We start from the raw sequence: 19,179 nt of genomic DNA on the forward strand, positions 1-19,179 counted from the left end.
AAAACAAACAAAAAAACAACAAAAAACGGACAGGTTGGATATCCACTTGTGAGAACGCAGTCGAGCATTACAATTTACAATCCTCTTTCCATTTTGAGTGTATGTGCCGTTGAATAATGTAAAATATTGATTGAACTTGAGTATGAATAAAGCCTGTGCTGGGCTGACAAACTCTTTTAATACAAGGGAACCTGAGTTGGGTCAGCGAAAGTCAAATTGAAGTAAGCTCAGCCTTGACTGCTGTTTACATCTTCATAATGAGTTTTACAGCAAAACAAGCACATTACTATGTTGGAAAAGGTACATATTGTACAACTTGTAAGTTAGACAATAATACACACACTTTTGATACACAGAAAGAAAAATAGATGGAAAAAAAACCTGTAATCCTTTGATCAACGTCATTTTTGAGGTCTGCATGAATTTACACAAACTACAGATCGAAGCACTCTGAGAGCACAGACCCCCACCAAGCAGCTCATTTCTACCACTGATCTTGTTCTTCCATAGACATGACAGATCAATGATTTCAACCCATACATCGTGTACGTTTCCATACTGAAAGTCGCCTGATTCCCCAATGTAGAAGCCTTTTGTTACCTCATCAACTTCCAGCCTCACCTTATAGCAGAAACTAGAGCACGCACTTCAGTGCGTGTATAATGTATGAAAACCTCAAAATGCGCAGCTGGGACTCCCAAGTTCACTTATCTTACCTGCCAAAATATAAAAAATCCTTCATAAAATCTACAAAAATTCCTGGATCACTACCCAAATTTAATAATCTACTTGTGTCATTTTCAACCTTTTACATGTACATTATGTAAGTTTCATCCAAATCCGTATACAGCTTTTTGAGTTATTTTGCACACAGATGAACCAACAAACAAACGCCAATGAAAGCATAACCTCCTCCCTTGGTGGAGGTTATAAAGATTAATTTACACTGTGAATGCAGACACTCTTGTCTACATTCTGGGAACCTGTCATACCATACCACGACCAGGTTACAGTTTACATTATGACACCACAGAAACCTGATGTACAAGGTTCCTGTAATGCATGAAACTTTGTGATTTTTGTGAGGAGGCAAGATTTTGCAAAAGTGAAATGCACACATTCATTGTTTGTTTGTTTTTACATACATACAATGCATTGATGGGAATTCACAGAAATCTCATGCCAGGAAAAAAGACCATCACCCCCAATTCATGAAAGTTTCTTGACATTTGTATATGTTTTTGGTTTGACAGTATACCACATTACCAGTTATTGCCTTATAAATGGTCTTTTGCCATGGTAGCCTTGGCATAACATGTGCTCGCCCATACTTGACGTACTTGTCATCAATGGCCCTTGACTGAAGCCCTGTTTTAACAGAGTCTTTCTATAAACCAGAGTTACCGCGACAACATCCGCGCAATTGTGTTTTGTTGTTTTTTTGCCCTGTCTGTTAAAATGGTCCCCACTAAATATTGCTCGGATGTTGTGGTACAAATTGTAGCTTTTGCCAAATTCCACCCTAGCCAGCTAAGTTAATTACCCCAACATTACTGTGACAACCCTTCTGTTAAAACGCTCTTGCGGTAACATTCCTTTGATACACTCAATACACATGCGCAGTAGTCCCGACAGAATGGCACATGGCTCGTCAATCATGTGCATGGATTGTACATACCCCCTTTTACCCATGAACGGGTAGGATGTAAAGGAAGCCTACACAGAGAAGGTTTTAGGTCTGTGTCTGTTTAAAAATGGCACCACCCCTTGCTCTCTCCTGCTTTTCTATTGCCTGAGGTAAGGAATTGTATTTTCTGGACATTGTCCTGATGTTGTCCTGATGTTGTCCTGACGTTGTCCTGACGCTGTCGAGGTATTAAAGATCTCTTAAAGGGGAAATCCAGTCCAAATGTGCATTGTAAGTTAGTCTGATAAGAAAGAGTGAAATATTACAAGTTCAACGGTATGATTTTGATTGAAATTAGATGAAAAATAAGGAAGTTATGACATACTGAAGTTTTGCTATTTTGGGGGGAAACGGTGCTTGAACAGTTAATATGAATACATGCAAATGGCAAAGGGAGCATGTCATCCTCTCACAACTTACCATAATAAAGTTTATGCATAAAATTTTGTAACTTCCAGTTTTTCATTCAAGCGCAATTATGCATAAGAGGCTCAAATCCTTGTATCTAAAAATTGATGACTATTATGAAGTTATTCAACCAGGAATAGCATCATGTTTCAGATTTCAATGACAGAAACCTTGAATTTTCATCATTTTTGTGTACACGATCAATGGAAAATTGTGAGGGTATGACACATCTCACTCATTTGCATATTCATATCCACTGTACAAGAACTGTTTTTGCAGAAATTAGCAAAACTTCAAAATGTCATTATTCCTTATTTTTCATCCAATTTCAGTCAAATTTTTACTGTTGATCTTGTAAGACTTTACTCTTTTTTTATCAGACTAACTTGTATTTGGACTGGATTTCCCCTTTAAAACAGGGCTTTCAAGGGATGTCTGTGCAGGTGGGTAGGTGCAGAGAGAATCATTTTTGTACTCCTCTTGCACGTTCAGTATCTGAATAAGATCAAATTGTACATACATTGCATATACATATATAATGCTATTAACCTGTATAATTGACGGTCTCATTTAGTACTAGGGTTACATGTATTCAAACTGAATGGTATTCAAATTTTGAAATTGAAAGAATTGTTTCAGCTGATCTTTAAAACACTGAGGCACTGATAGTTACATTGTAACTACAGTATGTCAACTCATTTCATTTCATTTATTCTGACATACATGTATTGTATGCCTGGGTTTCTTTATTTGATCTTCATTTTTCTTCTTTCTGTATTTATTTATTTGCAATTGATGTATTTTTTATCCATCTACATCTATATATCTATCTATCTATCTATCTATTCATATATCTGTCTGTCTGTCTGTCTATCTATCTATCCTATCTATCTATCTATCTAACTGTCAAACACTCTACATGATTCACACATTAGTTTTGCCATACTCTGCTCTTTGACAGACCAGCAAAGCAGAGAAGAAGATGAAACAGGGGAGCATCAAAAGTAAAACAGGCAATGTTGGAGGCAGCAGCAAGGCCATGAAGAGAGCTAGCCAAACTGCAGTGGATGCCCAGCAAGGGAGCAGAGGTGACCGACTACCGCACAGTCCAGCAGCTAGGGAGCAAATGACAGAGGTAGGGGAAGGGGGGAAAGATGAGGTGACTCCCTCAAAAACTCCTCACGACGTTCGTGGGATGAGGGATGGACGGAATAAGAAGAGAAGGTCTGGCGTCGACCATCTCCGGGAGCTCAGAAGGAAGAGGAGACGTGAAAGAAGTGGAGAGAGAGATGCGGCGAATGCTGAGCCGACTCCAACAGATGCGGTTGAAGGTACTGTAAAACGTGGAATGTTCACGTGCATTTCAATTTCGCAAATTTTGTGAGAGCCAAGATTCGTGAAATTAAAATGCACATAAAAGTTCTTGTCTGCACTATATGCATTGAATGTTAGAGGCAACTTCGCGAAAATTTCATGCCACGAAAAAGGCCATCGACTCCAAATTCGCAAAAATTTCATGCCACGAAAACGTTGTGTTTTACTGTACTTTTCTTCCAAGTAGATCAGAGTATGTACAGGATTATCCACTGTCATACATGTACACTGTAACTCACCCACTTTCATGTAATTGTACAGCTGGGGCTAAAGTGACGGGGTCAGTATTGCACAGTTTAATATTGCATTGCATGGAGCAGACTGGTATTTGATAAGGGTCAAGGGTCAATCCTCCTACAAATGAGAAGAAGTCCGGGCCAAATTGAGCCATGAATTTTGTTGTTAAATTTTCATCATTTTTCTGATTTTCCCTGTTTTTTAAAATTTCTGTTGCTTTGTTTTGTTTTGTTTAAGTGCCAAAAGTAAGTGAACAGGGAAATGGGAGACTGCCGTGTAGGAAGAATTGTATACATGTATGGCTAAGGCTGTGGCAGCCAGGTGTTTTGGATTGATAACCAGTCCAGTCGTCCTGCTTTCATGAAGCAAAAGAAGCAAGATTGAATGAATGAAACCTCGATGTGTCTGTGGCAGGGAAGTGTGCACTTTATCATTCAGAAGCTTATCGTAGCAGTCATTCATACTCATAGACAGCATCAATAATGTCAGTTTCGATTAGTCTGGTTTTGAACAGCACTCAATTGCATTTGCTTCAGAGATGACTGCTCTATTAAAGTTTTAAGTTTAGTTTAGTTTAGGAGAATCATTTGTGTCCATCCCACAGCATTTCTAACTAATGATTTGGCTCCTGAAGAAGAGTGTTGTATGGTATGAGGATACTAGGATACATTGTAAATTATAAACTATGTCAGTCTTACATGCATTGATACAGTAAAACCTTGTTACAAAGAGGTCAGATTGGATTATAAAAAATAAACGAAAAACAACAACAGCAACAACATAAAAAAACAACAACTCTGTAACAATGTGAATTTACAGGTGTCAGCTCGTTGCATTTGTGCATTTTTGTACCCAAATTAAATGACAAATCTGATGTAACAAGGTAAAGTAACGGTGTATTTACCGCACATTTGATAGGTCAAAGACCCCGTTTACAGTGCGGGGCTGGGCCGAGCCGCGGCCCAGCCCAGCCTCAATTGCAGGGCCGAGCCCCGCAATTTTGTCCGTTTACACTGCCGAGCTCGGCCACGCTTTTAATTCAAACCTTTCAATATTTTGTTATAGTGGCGCTCTGCTTGTAAACAAATGCAATTTGGTATAGTCTGGTTTTCAGACCCTTTGCCAACTGGATTCCATGGTGACGAAGTCGCCGTTCGGGCAAAGACCTTTGCTGAAGGAAAAATCCTTCGCAGGACAAAACCATTTTAAAGTATACACGTTTGTACTAGTTTTCGACGTTGAGGGGGTTGATATCCTGAATAGGGAAATAGTACGGGCAGAGGGTTTGGAAGCCAGACTAAAATTGGCCGGGCATTTGACCCAGTTTGCGTTTACACTGAGAATAGACCGGGCTCAGCTGCGGCTTGGCGGCGGGTGAGACCAACTCCAGAGCGTGGCCAAATGCGCGGCCAATTTTGGCCCCGCATTGGGCCTTTTGGGCGTTTACACTGAAATGAAGGCGGGCTTGCCCGCGGCTTGGCCGCGGCCGAGCCTCGCACTGTAAACGGGGTCTGAATTAAGGGTGCAGGTTATACACCATTACAGCCGGAATATCTACTGAATGTCTGAGTAAAGTACACTTGTATGCAGACATTGTTCAATGTTTGAAATGATTTCCTTTTGTTAGGCATTCTACTGCATAATACCTCCGTTCTTTTTGGCACCAAGATCAACACATTTTTTCCCCAAAACATATTACTCAATTCAACCAACATGTCTGTACATTGTATCTCCACTCATTGTGTGGCAGTATCCACGCTTGTCGGGGAATGTCATTATTTTTTTTCCCCCCGATGGCTGAAAGAAGGGGGTGTGGTTTTTAATACATCGAGGCAGTTAATACTCCATTATTTACATTTAATTGGCATGGTATTTAGGTCTTAAGCGTCCAATAAAGTTAACGAGGATCCCCTGCACAGTGGGAAGCGGAACCTTTGTAAAACTGCCTATTATCCTTTCATTCACTTTCCCCCCTTAAACCATGGCCTTGGGTAAGGGGTGAAGCAATTGCCCCGCAGCCAGGGATAATATGGTACATTCCCACATTGAGGCCATCTCATTGCAACATGGATTATAAGATTACGTAATGCCTATCCATTTGTAGTCCATTTCAGGATGTGTGAGCTAATTCCCAAAGAAGCCATGTCAGTGAAAGTGGAGATTTGTGAAATATTCAAAAGCAGAAATGCACTTGCAATAATGAATGATGAGTGTTTTATCCATACAGAATGAGGATAAATTATACGTATGATGTAACATCATCCAACAACATAAATAGCAAACTTGTAATCGACTTTAATAGAGTGAGGGAGATTGTGATATTCAAAAAGCTGTGGGGCCATTCACAATTTAAATTTAAGGCCGCAAATATTTCTTGCTTTTATAGCAACCCACAGAAGGCTAGTACAGAGACTCCAACCCCGAGTACCTTCTGATCTGGAGATTCTCCCGCCTGAAACTCCTAGCAAACGGGAGACTCCAACTTGACATGCTTGACGAGCGCAAAGTCCTGTGCGGTCTAGGGTTGTAGATGCTCTATTGCGCTATTTAAGGCTTATTTTTCAACATACAATGAAATTAAGGAAGAAATCATTTCAAGCGGGAGAAATTAAATCTCAAGCGGGAGAATGGGAGATTCTGCAAAAATTATCTTTCGGCAGGAGATCTCCCGTCGAAAGCGGGAGAGTTGGAGTCTCTGCTAGTACCAAGGATACATTGGTCACTGTTGAATCGGGAGGGGTCAGGAAGTTTTTGTGCAGTCACTGCAAGATGAGAAATCTACTAGAGTTTATGATGTCACACATGCATAGAATGATTTTCAAAAAATATAGAGAGATTTTCATGAAATTTAATTTTTTTCAATAAGCACATTAGTAATTCCTTTCACTTGTCACTGATGTAAGGTACAACTGTACAGCTGCATGTTAAGGGTTATATCGTCCCCCTGCCTTCTGAAAGAGGCAAGTCAGGCGTTCCTTTATCATGTGAGAAAGTTTAAAATGTGTTACATTTTCTTTTCATTCTACACATGTGACATCACAAGCTGTACATGTGTAATTAGTCAATTCTCATCAAGCAATGGCAGCACTGAAATTTCAGAAATTCTTAACGTTTGAACAGATTGTCTGATTTTCCTTAAACTTTCAGTGATGTATTCCATTACTATTGCTGCATTCTCCCAATTCACAAACAGGTATCATAAGAAGGTACAGTGTAAACCTGTCCTTTAAGCCAAGTCTGTGGCCACATACTGTAAAGGGAGTTGTAATGCATACATTCCAGGGTTTAACAAGCTAGATCATCCCCTGATCTGCCTATCTGTCAGTGTGATGAAAAATTAGTAGTCTCAGGGTGCTACATAAGCACTTGCCCTATTGCCAGGCCGATTGCACGGGGCAAGTAAAAATCAAAGTTGGGCAAGTGTTTTGGAGCAATGAGAAAAAATGCTTGCCCTAATTGGGCAAGCAAATATATTTTGCAGCACTTACAATGAAGAAGTCCCAATGCAGTCGAACACCAACACTTGATCGAACTATTAAGTTTGTTACTCCACACGTACATGTACATTGTGTTGTTTATAAATTCCATGATTGTGTTAATCAAGCCCTTGACTGTACAAGTGATTTTCAATCATTTTCTTATATCTTTGGACTTTTTTTCAGACAAGCAAAATTCATATTCAGACAAGTATTCTGCAGCAATTCGAAAATCTGCTTGCCCGACCAGGCAAGTGGTTAAAAAAGAACAGTCATGTTGCACCCTGAGTCTTTCTTGGCTGGTGATAATTTCAAGCGTACAAATTTCCCCAGTCTGAAATCCTATGACATTGACAAGAATAATTCAGAGCTCTAGAGCATTACTGACCTCCATGCATGAAATGAATTGTCAATCCAGTCTCGGATAGTTTACAGACATCTTTGTATTCATGCACATTCAGCGAAGTTTAGAGCATACAGGAGTGCAGCGCAGTTGTTCAAATTGTGGTTTATGTGATACGTACATGTATGCTGGGTGTCTTTGATCACAGATGGGACAGTTGATGGTCGAAGAGATGTCGCCATGTCTGAATGGGGTGCCCTCGCTGTCCCCACCCCGGTCCACCAGGCCCTCCAGACCATGGGGTTCGGGGGCCCCACCCCGATTCAAGCCGCATGCATCAATCCGGCCATCGAGGAGGGAAGGGATGTTGTTGGTGCGGCAGAGACGGTAAGATTTATGGACCAACTTCACGTCATGGACATTCATCGCTCATTAATTAATTAATGAACCTGTTGCTCTCAAAAGCATTTGAGCATACATGTACAATCCTGTTTTGATCTCATGATCACCGCAGACAGCGAGTCTGGATGAAAACAAGAGGGCGCTTTGAGAAATCTGAAGATGACATGCACAGGAGATAATCACTTTCCTGAATTAAGCAAAATGCGTACGTGCAGTTGTAGTGTAAAATTTTTGGGAAATCATTGCTCAAGCAATTTCATCTGTGAAATACACAAATTAGCTGCGTCACCACAATGTCTAAAGTTCTGAGTTTTATTTTGCACCATCTAATGATGGACTTACTCTAAAATGTTTTAAAATGACATTTAGCCCATTTCACTGTCAAACTCTTCACCTGCGCATAGGGGCACTCCCAGTATTTCTACTTTGATGAACATACCGTAAACTATCTTTTTTTGGTCTGATAAGACCAATAATCAATGGATATATCTGTTCGTATGAGGAATCCAAATTGAGCACAAAAAAAAAAAGAAAAAAAATTCTCTGGCAGTGTACCAGCTGTGCACCCAAAATGCGTGAACAGATTCACATGCATGAACAAATATTTTCACAATGCTCAGAGATGTCTGAAAAGTATTCATTATTGTTTCAAAAAGTATTAAATTTTGAGCATTTCAGCATTTGGATGTGAGTGTGTACTTTCAAATAGGGATGAGCTCTCAGGCTGTTAAATTCAAGATGAGATTGACACGTGACCTGAAGTTTATGACAAAAGCTGACATTTGGTTTAATACGAAGATATGATTAGTAACTTGATTTCATCTGAATAAAGAAGAAGAAAATGATGTCTTAATGACATGCTTCCCCAAACACAATACAATGTATAATGTATAATGTTGACTGCCACGACAAATGATCATGTTAATTTCCTTGTGCATTGGCGCATCAATTTTGACATAATTGACTTGGAAAATTGAGATGAAAGATTGGAGACTAAAGAAAAAAATTGTTGACAGTTACAATCATGGATGAAACACCATAGTCCATATTAAGAGATCTATATTGTCTTGGAAAATTTCAATGAAAGATTGAAGAATAACGAAAAGGGATTTTGACAATTATCACAATATTTAATGAAACACCATGACCATACCATACCAAATATAAATTGTGACAGAGATAGACATACATCCCTTCGACCAAGTCATCAATGATGCAATACAGGTTTACAGACTGTACTTGCATGAAGGTGAAATGATCACTTTTGCGTGTTCACCGTGTGCCTTTCAAAAAACATATAATGCCATTCAGTAGGATTTATGTCTCATACAAGGATGTATCTTTGATTTGATGCTGGTAATTTGGTAATAGATATCCACTTTTGAGCATGAAGGACATTAAGTCACAGAGATGACGTGCAGCCAACTATTTTTATGATATTAATATGCGTATTTGTCTCGAGGAAAGCAAAACCAGTAGCCCACGTGGAGTACCATTATGTGAGTTTTGAGAATCTGCAAGTAGGGGGACTAAAGGTACATCATATTCAAAAACACAAACAACATGCGGATATGGGCTACACTATACCTTAATATGATTCAATCAAAGCTCTACTGAAACCTTTTGAGTTCACACAGTATACCATAATGTATTATTAGACACAGCAAACCCCATGAACTGATTTTATGAACATTTAATGTTTTGTTTTGTTGTTTTTGTGCTGTTCACATACTATATATAAATTCGCAGACTCTCAGTTTTGATGACAACTACATCATTGTGACCTCATTTAATTTCCTCCCCCTCTTCTCACCCTCCCCACCCCCCCCCCCCAAAAAAAAATTGGCCAGCGGTGTCATAATTAATTCTTCAATTGCAGCTGATTGCATGCATGATCAACTCAGTGTCTCGAGAATGGTTGCAGTGATGATTTGCTGCAGATATGCATGACTGTGCATGAAGTGAGAGACGATAAACAAAAGAGCAGCGAGTTTCAGGTGCATTGTGCTCCACTATTAATCCCACCCACAGGGATTGCAGCAAAATTTTGTTAAGTGTAGAATTGCGTGCCTCAACAAATCCTTGCCGTCTTTATCCTCCCAACCCCCCATGCATTCACCCATTGTACTCGGCAGGTTTCGGGGAAGTTATTGCAAAGGCCATCATCCAGGTCCGCTCCAGTTACTCACCGACGTTTCTGTTTGCGTGTCAGAACCAAAGTTTTAGCGAATGATGTCATTTTCAATCTGCTGTTCAAACATAGTCCATGTCACATTTTTAAAAATAAATAACTTCTTTTGTTGATGTTGTTGTTGTTGCCTGTTTTTCACATGTGAATGCTTGTAATAAAAATAGATCATATTTCCCCGCATCCGTTTGGGTCTTGCAATTTTATAGAAGTGTTGAAGCCAAGTCCTGGTAGATGAGTAGCAGGCAAGTAGCAGTCGAGTGGGTTTTGGTTTTTAGATGTCGAGTTGAGGGCTTACATTGAGGTGGACAGAAGTCTTGACCTTATATATTTATGTCCTTTTTTTGATGAGAAATGGTTGAATTACCTCTCAAAGAATGATGTTGATTAAGTTCCCTCTGGTAGGAAAGGAAATGAAAACCAGGAGCTGGTTGGTAAATGTTTCTGAATACTTTCAGGTTGTACTTCAGATGTTATGATACAAGCTTGCTTTCCTTTGAGGGATGTCCACTCGTATTTCACAACATTACTTTGGGTCAGTAGTTCTCTCCCCGGAAGTATCTTTAGTGGCCGTCAGCATTTGCACTTCATATCCTTATGGAATTCAGCTATTGAGATATTATCACCTTGACATTAGATGAACTCCATTGATTATCACTGCATAACTTATTCTGGAGAAAAGATGAAATTGAATTTGCTTTAAATTCATTAAATATGCACAAAACAGAAAGATATTCATGAAAGTTTGCCAAATCAAGAAAGAGAAACAGGAACTTCAATCATTCAAAATGTGTTTGCTAATTGAATCAGTTGTCAGTCTAGCAGTTGCAATTGAAACAAGAATTACAATTGTATAGTTGGACATATGAACAATGAGGGGCTCAATGAATGAGAATTTTTGGCCGATCCATGTGAAACACCAGTAAGGAATAGCAAAAGTATTATAACAAAAATATACACTGTACTAGACCAAACCACAGGAATGGAATTTCTGAGACTAACATACCTGTAGGTCTAAAATGTTATCCCACACTTTGTTCAAATTTACTTTAATGGATGGAGAAAAGTTGGAAAAAAAAAGACAGGATTGCCCATAGAAGTTTCGTCAAAATCAACTGTGAAATTTATGGAAAAGTTATGGAATTTTAAAGTTCCATGTGTTTTCACCAAATTAGATAACAATGAATTCTTGAATTGGTTGTATGAACAATATTCAGGATTGATTTAATGTGCACATTGGAACTTTTGTAAAACAAGTGAATTGTCATTTGATTCATCTTTTATACCATTTACACCCTCTCCATCATTCCTTCATTCTGTTTCCAACAGGGCAGTGGGAAGACCCTTGCCTTTGGTATACCACTCATATATCACATTCTGAAGCAAAGGGCTGCATTGCCAAGCAACGAGAATGAACTCGGTTCATTGGAGGAGAAAGGAGAGCGGATGGCAGAGAGCATAGATGCCTTGGAGCCATCAGTGGATGATGAGTCTAGTGTCAGGACAGAAAGGCCAAGTGATGCGGGAGGTGATGTTTCCAAAGACACTGATGATGGTGATGATGATGATGATGATGATGGAGAAGAGGAGGAGGAGGAGGAGGAGGAGGAGGAAGATGGAGAGGAAGATGAGAGTCACATGCTGGGTACCGGCTGCGTGAACGTGATCGACAACATCGACGACGACGCCTGGAAGAAGGCAGGCCTTCCGTTGGCCGGGCCCCAACCGAGCGGGAGTGGCCAAGGGGGAAAGCTCTTTGGGCTGGTCCTCACCCCTACGAGAGAACTGGCTGTGCAGGTCAAGAATCATCTCGTTGCCGCGGCGATGAAAACTGACATCAAGGTGAGAGTTCTCACACTTTAGTGTAATGGAAAATACAGACACGTGTTCATACACACATAAAATCGGGTACAGTTTTATAAATACTTACATTCAGATTACACATCTGAATTGAATGGACTTTGAATTTGAATTTGAATTAGAGTTTGAATTTGAATTTGAATTTGAATTGATGTGGTTTGTTGACTGAAAGTAGCAGCCCAAAGGCTGTAATACATTCAGTTTATAATAGAGACATAAAATTACAACAAATAAGGAGTTGTTAACAATTCACAGACTGATGACAATATCTCTGATGATTGATAGAATTCTATTTAGAATTCTTCCAATCAAACCATTTCAAGTCTCTTCCTGGTAGTTCTTTGGAACCTCCCTTAGTTTGATGGGAGAATGTTAGCAGCCCTGGAAGAGAAAGAAGACAATGACTGCAACTCTCAAATTGTATGAATTTGTTGAATCCTACAGAAAATCAAAAGTTACAAGTCTTTACATTTGCAAATGGTTTCAATAAACATCGATATTAGTAGCATATATATGAAGAGTTTGTTCGCAAAAACAGATAAGTCCATGTTTGCCAAATGGAGATATTTGCGATTAAAGGTCAAGAAAAATAAAGAGAATAATAAGAAAATTTTTGCTTCTTTTGACCATAACTTCAAAAATGTACCCTAATATGTAGTGACCAATATATCATTTAAAAGGTATTATTTTGTACTTTATGACAGAGACCGTACTTCAAAATCTTCAAAAATGGACTTATCGGTTTTTGCAAACAAACTCTTCATATATATATATATATAGTACTCTGTTCAAGAAAGTCGACCTATATCACAGATTTAACATTGCACTTTCCATGTATTCATCCATACATGAAGCTGGCATCAAGCATATTGAATAGCTCACATGTAGTATCATCTTGTTGACAGAGCTTAATTATTTCTCTAAAGCACCTAGTTGAGGTAGAATATGAATGGATTTAGAATGGAAACTTGAGGTGTACAGTGCAAAGAATTTAGGGGTTGGCCCGCATTTCGATCATTAATTCAAACTAACTGTGTGAATGCAGTAAAGCGCTCACAGAGGCAACATCATCGATGCAATGATTGCTATTTGTGTTCTCATGACTACGCTTCTGCAAAACCAGGTTGCCGTGGTCGTCGGCGGGATGTCGGCCGAGAAGCAAAAGAGGGTGCTGAGGAAAAGACCAGACATCATTGTTGCTACGCCTGGCAGACTTTGGGAGCTGTACAAAATGGTGAGACGCTGTAGGATTCATAATCTATATACAACATCTTCTTCTGTTCCACACATAGAAACACATCCTGGCCCTTTTTTTATCACATCTTAACCCATAGCGGGCCATCTACGGGATATTCCATAGTTCGTCCAAACGCCACAGGGGCCATATACGGAATATCCCGTAGTAAAAGAAATGACATATAAACGACGTCATTCCAAAGTTCTTTCACCTTCTAACCTTTGACAACATACCCCAGAATGCTTTGCTACGCTGTCTGTGATAATTCAAGAAAGATTTGTCAGTCGAGCCCCAACAATATCATAAGAATCATCGAGAAAAATGTGTGTTTACATGGAATAACGCAAATAACCACGAAGCATCAGTGGGTGCTCTCTACAGCTGTACGGAATGCTTGATTTTGGATTTTCTGCCGCAGTTTTTGAGGAGGTTTGGACACTTGTCGGGCGATGATTCGACTGTGATAATAGTCCCACATGTACATCCACATTTATGTACAACAATTGTATGATTCAGTCGAAACTAACAAGCTGTAGAAGTGTATCTATCGTTACAAGTGTCGCTTCAACAAACTATAGGGTGCACACATTATACTATCGATTTCCCGTGCACTCGCAATGGCTTCATCGTCATAAATATAAAGTAATCTGCGATTATTGTATCAATGGCCATGATATTTATATGTCCAGAAAGCTGACACTCTGATCATTTCATTTTCGGTACTGATGTGTAAAATGACGACATTTCCTATTTTTAATCCATGAATGAAAGCAAACAAACAAATTGATTTCGTAATTTTTGGATGACTGTACTTCACTTCTGCTGAGTACTATGACTGCACTGTGTATCAAATGGCAACATGTCATATACCACTTTACAGGGAATTTTATCTTCTTTCAAATGACATATAACTTGACTATGTTTTGTTCATTGCTTGCTAATGAAGAGCAATTGTTTGGAGAGTTGTTTGCCTGTTGGCGTGTGTGCGCAAAAAGTGCTGGGCCACTGCAGTGTTTGTTTACACAAGTGCGTTGGCCTGATATTATTAGTTATCCCCTGCTTGTTCACGAAATACGGGCAAATATCTACGGTCTGGTGCCATATTCCATGAGGCCGAAGGCCGAATGGAATATGGCACCAGACCGTAGATATTTCCCGTATTTCGTAAGAACAAGCAGGGGGTAACAATTTTATCTTTTAGTGTAAGTGCTAACCTTCTTCTCGCTGATTTCCCCTCGTGAATGATGTTGAAATCGCCGGCTGTCAGCCATGACCATGTTGACTTTAGGCCTACGTCTATAGTCTCGCGAGCTGATTACTGCATGCGATGCGCGCATACAAATACGTACACGTACACGCCATAAGCTACTGCAGTGCAGTAGCCAGGTTGTTTATCAAGCGTCTAGTGGTCTCAGGTTATGTGCGCAATACGCTTGAGGACCGCGCGCTGTCCATTTGTTTTGTACAGGATTAGCGCGCACTTTCCTATAAGCGTCTTTGGTACACGCGCAGCTGGCTGTGTAATACAGTATCATGACGTCATATCCACGTAATACGGGATATATTAAGTGGTTGATTGACCAATGAGATTACAGAATTCACGATCACTTAAAGATAAGGGTTAAGACCCAGGAATGTATTATCAATTTGTGCAAATCATAAGCCCATGAATCAATCATAACTTAATAACAATCAATCATGAATCAACCATAACTTAATAACAATCAGTCATTAATCTCTTCCAATATGAACACTTTTGGTTGATCAAAACTTAAATAGGACAGAGTTATACATGTAACTGATGGCAAGATCAATCATAGCTCTTGCTCAATGAAACAGGACCTGTGTTTATATCCTGTTGCCACATAATATGTGTATCAGATACAGTAACAAGAGGCATTGCACACAGGATTTGTCTTTCCTTTATTGTCTAGAAATGCATTTTCTGGTTTGAGCCTTTTTTAGCACAATTCATTTTGAAGTGACCTTCATTTTTTGCTCTGTTTTTCCCTTTTTCTTTAGTCAAGAGCAGCATTCAAATAAAAGATGTTTATGCACTCCTATTCATCATTTCACAAATTACATTTTTTTTTGTCAAAACATGATAAAGTTGTTAATACAAGTTCTTATATTACAGTCTTACTTTTGAGATGTATCGATGACTATATGAGAAAGATGCATTCAAGAGAGACAACAACATAAAAAGTGACAATTTAGTCAACAGAATGTGTCCATATATCATGGTAACTTTAAAGAGATTGAACCAATTTGCAAAGAAGTTGTGATTCTTTTTTTTTTCAGAGTAAGCATCCATTCTTAGATGCCGCAATCCCTAATTTATTGATTTTAAGCATATAATATTTATATTTTCATTTATTTATTCATCTATTGATTTATATGTTTATCTATTCATTTGTGTATTCATTTCTAATTTATTTGTATGTATACATTTACTGATTCATTTGTTTATGATATTCACATATGTATCTATTTATTCTATTTATCTTATGGGGAGGGAGTAGGAGTCGCTTGCAGATGGGGCAGGGGTTACAGAATTGTAGACAAATTCTATTGACTCTTCTTTGTTGTTTTGCGTGATGTTTTGTTTTTAGTTTTCCCATTCATTTAGTTTTCATATCGATCCATTCTCACTAATCTTAGTTTGCTTGCAGTGATATATAGGTTATGTCTTAGAAGCAACATGATTTGCTACCAGATTTTTTTTTTTTTTTTTTTTTTTAACAGAGCCCTCCCCCCACCCTGTAAACCCTGTTAAAGGGTGTGTACAGTTCTGGTCGAGGTGAGGATTTAGCTTTTAACATTTTGAGAGATATTCAGAAACCTCTCTATGAGATGTCAAAGAGAATACAATTTTAAGGGGTATCAAAAGTTTATTTGATGAAAATCGGTTTTGAAATGGCTGAGATATCCAAAAACAAAGTGAAACAAAGAGATCCTAATAAAAGGCGTGGCCTGTAGTCTTTTATTATTACATGCTTTTTCATATTTCACAAGACGTTTTTCATTATCTCACTTAGGAACGTTCAAAACATGAATCCCTACCTCAACCAGTACTGTACCGTCCCTTTAGCTCTTAAACAATGTTATCATCTCCCATATCTACTCAGGGTGAACCACACTTGTCCACTCTGCCGGACATCCGTTGCCTGGTCATCGACGAGGCTGACAGAATGGTCGAGAAGGGTCACTACGCAGAACTATCAGAGATACTGGACCTCTTAAACAGGTGAAGGCTTCTATTAGCGTTCTGTACCACAACATAGCCCTCTATAAAGTCCATAGAAACCACATTTCTCTGTTTTGGTACTGTGTTTTTAGCTCACCTGAGCCGAAGGCTCAAGTGAGCTTTTGCGATCGCTCTTCGTCCAGCGTCCGTCGTGCGTCACCCGTCGTCCGTCGTCCGTCGTGCGTAAACTTTTTACAATTTCATCTTCTTCTTGAGAACCCCATGACCGATTTTCACCAAACTTGGCAGGTAGCATTCCTAGGGGGATAGGATCTCAATTTGTTCAAAAGGGCACCATGGCCCACCTGGGGGGCCCCAGGGGGGCCCAAACACACTAAAATTAAGGAATCTTTAAAAATCTTCTTCTCTAGAACCAGAAGTGATAGGGCTTAATTGATACTATGATGAGTAAGTACATTGATGACTGTAGTTTCAAGTTTGTTCATGGGGGAATCAGGGGTGCCCCCCTTGGGACCCAGGGGAGGGGGTGGGGAGGGGTCCTAATGGGGCCTAAATTGTACATTTTCATCTTCACTTTGAGATCGCCATGTCTGATTTTCACCAAACTTGGTAGGTAGCATCCCTAGGGGGATAGTATCTCAATTTGTTCAAATGGGCACCATGGCCCACCTGGGGGTCCCCAGGGGCCCAAACCCCCTAAAATTAAGGAACCTTTAAAAATCTTCTGTAGAACCAGAAGTGATAGGGCTTATAGATGATACTATGAGTTAGTACATTGATGACTGTAGTTTCAAGTTTGTTCATGGGTTTGGTGGAATCAGGGGTGCCCCCCCCCCCCCCCCCCCCCTTGGGACCCAGGAGAGGGATGGGGAAAAGTCCTACAGTTGTAATGAAGCCTGAATTGTACATGTTCATCTTCTTCTTGAAAACCTCATGATGAATTTTGACCAAACTTAGCAGGTAGCATCCCTATGGAGATAGAATCTCAATTCCTTCACAGGGCTGCCTGCCCCTCCACCCCCCCCCCCCCCCCCCCCCCCCCCCCCGGAGTTGAGGGGGGATCCATATGCAGACCTAAGTTTCCAATGTTCTCAGGTAAGAGTGTGCAAGAATGCGTGGAAGGTGAAATTGTGATACTCAGGTGAGCGCGTGACCCGCGGGTCTCTTGTTATTATAGTCATCATTTTGGCTATTCATTGTTACAGTTTCTTTCTGTAGAATTCTTTATTTTTCTTTTCTAAATTTGGGTCTCTTGTTGTTCATAGATATGTAATTGTTCATTTGAGCTTCATAATTTTCTAATGCCCCAAGATTGCTAGACCTTCAATTGATTCTTGAATTGGAAACATATTTTGGAAGATTGAATTTCCAGTTTCTCTTTCAAATTGGCAAATGTTTTTTAAAATTCTTTTGTAGTGTGTGCAGTTTTAGGTCGTAAATGAATTTAATCAGTTCGGTGTGAAGATTTTGATGACAAAACAAGTTGACTCCATTCTTGCTACATTTAGACATTTGCGATGAAGGCTGCAAGTCAAAACAGGTTACTTCAACAATATTGCTTGCTTTGTTGCAAATGAGGTATCACTTTAAATGTTCTATTTTGCTCTATCTGGCGATGGACGTTCATATAATAAAATGTTTAAAAATGGAGCTCAGCTCAATTTACTATCAAACTTTTTACCACAATTTTCCTGCAAATACATGTATAAGTTATGCAGTGAAGTTCATAGGTGCCAATTAAATGATAACAAAGTGATAATTTCTCGCAGCAAGATTTGCCCTTGGACGCCTTTTGCACAAGCAGTTTAAGTTAATCTTGAATTGTTCTCTCCCAGAGATGCACATTTCCAAACTAACCAATTTCCATATAATAAATGCTTCTTTAGTTCTGAGCAGACGCGGAGACAGAGCTTCGTCTTCTCCGCCACGCTGAGTCTCATTCACCTCGGCCCCCTCCGGCGCTCCATCAAGACCCCGTACAAGACGGACAAAAAGGAGAAGCTGGGTGGGTATTGAACTTTGACCTTTCCAGAGGTCAAAGATCCCACAGTGCTGTACTTCTGGGGGTTCCATGACAGTTGCTCCTGCGACAATTGCTCCCATGAAATATCTTCACACTAAGCCAGACATTAATTCTACCCACAAACATAATCCCTGATCCTAATCTGCACATCAAACTAAACCTAAAATCCTGTCACAACCTCAGTACCCTAACCCTAAATCTTTGAGGAAATAAGACCAGAGCAATTGTCGCAGGATTAAATGTCATGTCACCCTTGATCATGGCTCCCTTGGTGCATGACATTAGACAGAGAAGCCAAGTTCCCCCCCCCCCCCCCCCCGCATGAGGCTTGTTTGTTTGTTTGTTTGTCTGTATGTTTGTTTATTTGCTTATTTGTGTGTCTGTTTCATTTCCCATAATGGATAGCCCATATTCAGGTGCACAAGCTGGTCTTCTGTGAGCGTCCAGTTATGTATACACTTCATTGGGTTTTGCTCTCTGTGACAAATAAACGAAGCGGTACCTTCTTATGGGGCCTCCATTTCATGTCATGTCCGAAGGTGTGTTTTGAGTGTTTGTCAGAGTGTTTTGCCTCTACTACCGTAGAGGGAATGGCATGATAACACACAACATTGCTCACTCACTCGAGCCATTCGATTGAAAAGCAGATAGGCCTATTTTACCAACTGAGCCACTGCACCGCCCTAACTGCGCCTCCTTAAAGTATGAACATATCTCTCCCTGCCCTAACAAAAGA

General features: G+C 39.7%; 1 protein-coding gene across 1 annotated transcript in view; it reads left to right on the forward strand.

Moving 5' to 3' along the window:
- Positions 1 to 19,179, forward strand: part of LOC139713823 (ATP-dependent RNA helicase DDX24-like) — a 45,672-nt gene that overhangs the window by 16,215 nt on the left and 10,278 nt on the right. The window contains exons 4-9 of the mRNA XM_071625529.1: positions 3,057 to 3,426; positions 7,734 to 7,912; positions 11,445 to 11,957; positions 13,099 to 13,209; positions 16,341 to 16,459; positions 18,307 to 18,425. Of these exons, the coding sequence (XP_071481630.1) occupies positions 3,057 to 3,426; positions 7,734 to 7,912; positions 11,445 to 11,957; positions 13,099 to 13,209; positions 16,341 to 16,459; positions 18,307 to 18,425 (1,411 nt within the window). The remainder of the gene's footprint in view (positions 1 to 3,056; positions 3,427 to 7,733; positions 7,913 to 11,444; positions 11,958 to 13,098; positions 13,210 to 16,340; positions 16,460 to 18,306; positions 18,426 to 19,179) is intronic.

The sequence above is a fragment of the Diadema antillarum genome, unplaced genomic scaffold (genome assembly GCF_040938485.1).
Source record: "Diadema antillarum isolate AM-2024a unplaced genomic scaffold, OU_Dant_1.0 seq00002072_RagTag, whole genome shotgun sequence".
NCBI lineage: Eukaryota > Metazoa > Echinodermata > Echinoidea > Diadematoida > Diadematidae > Diadema > Diadema antillarum.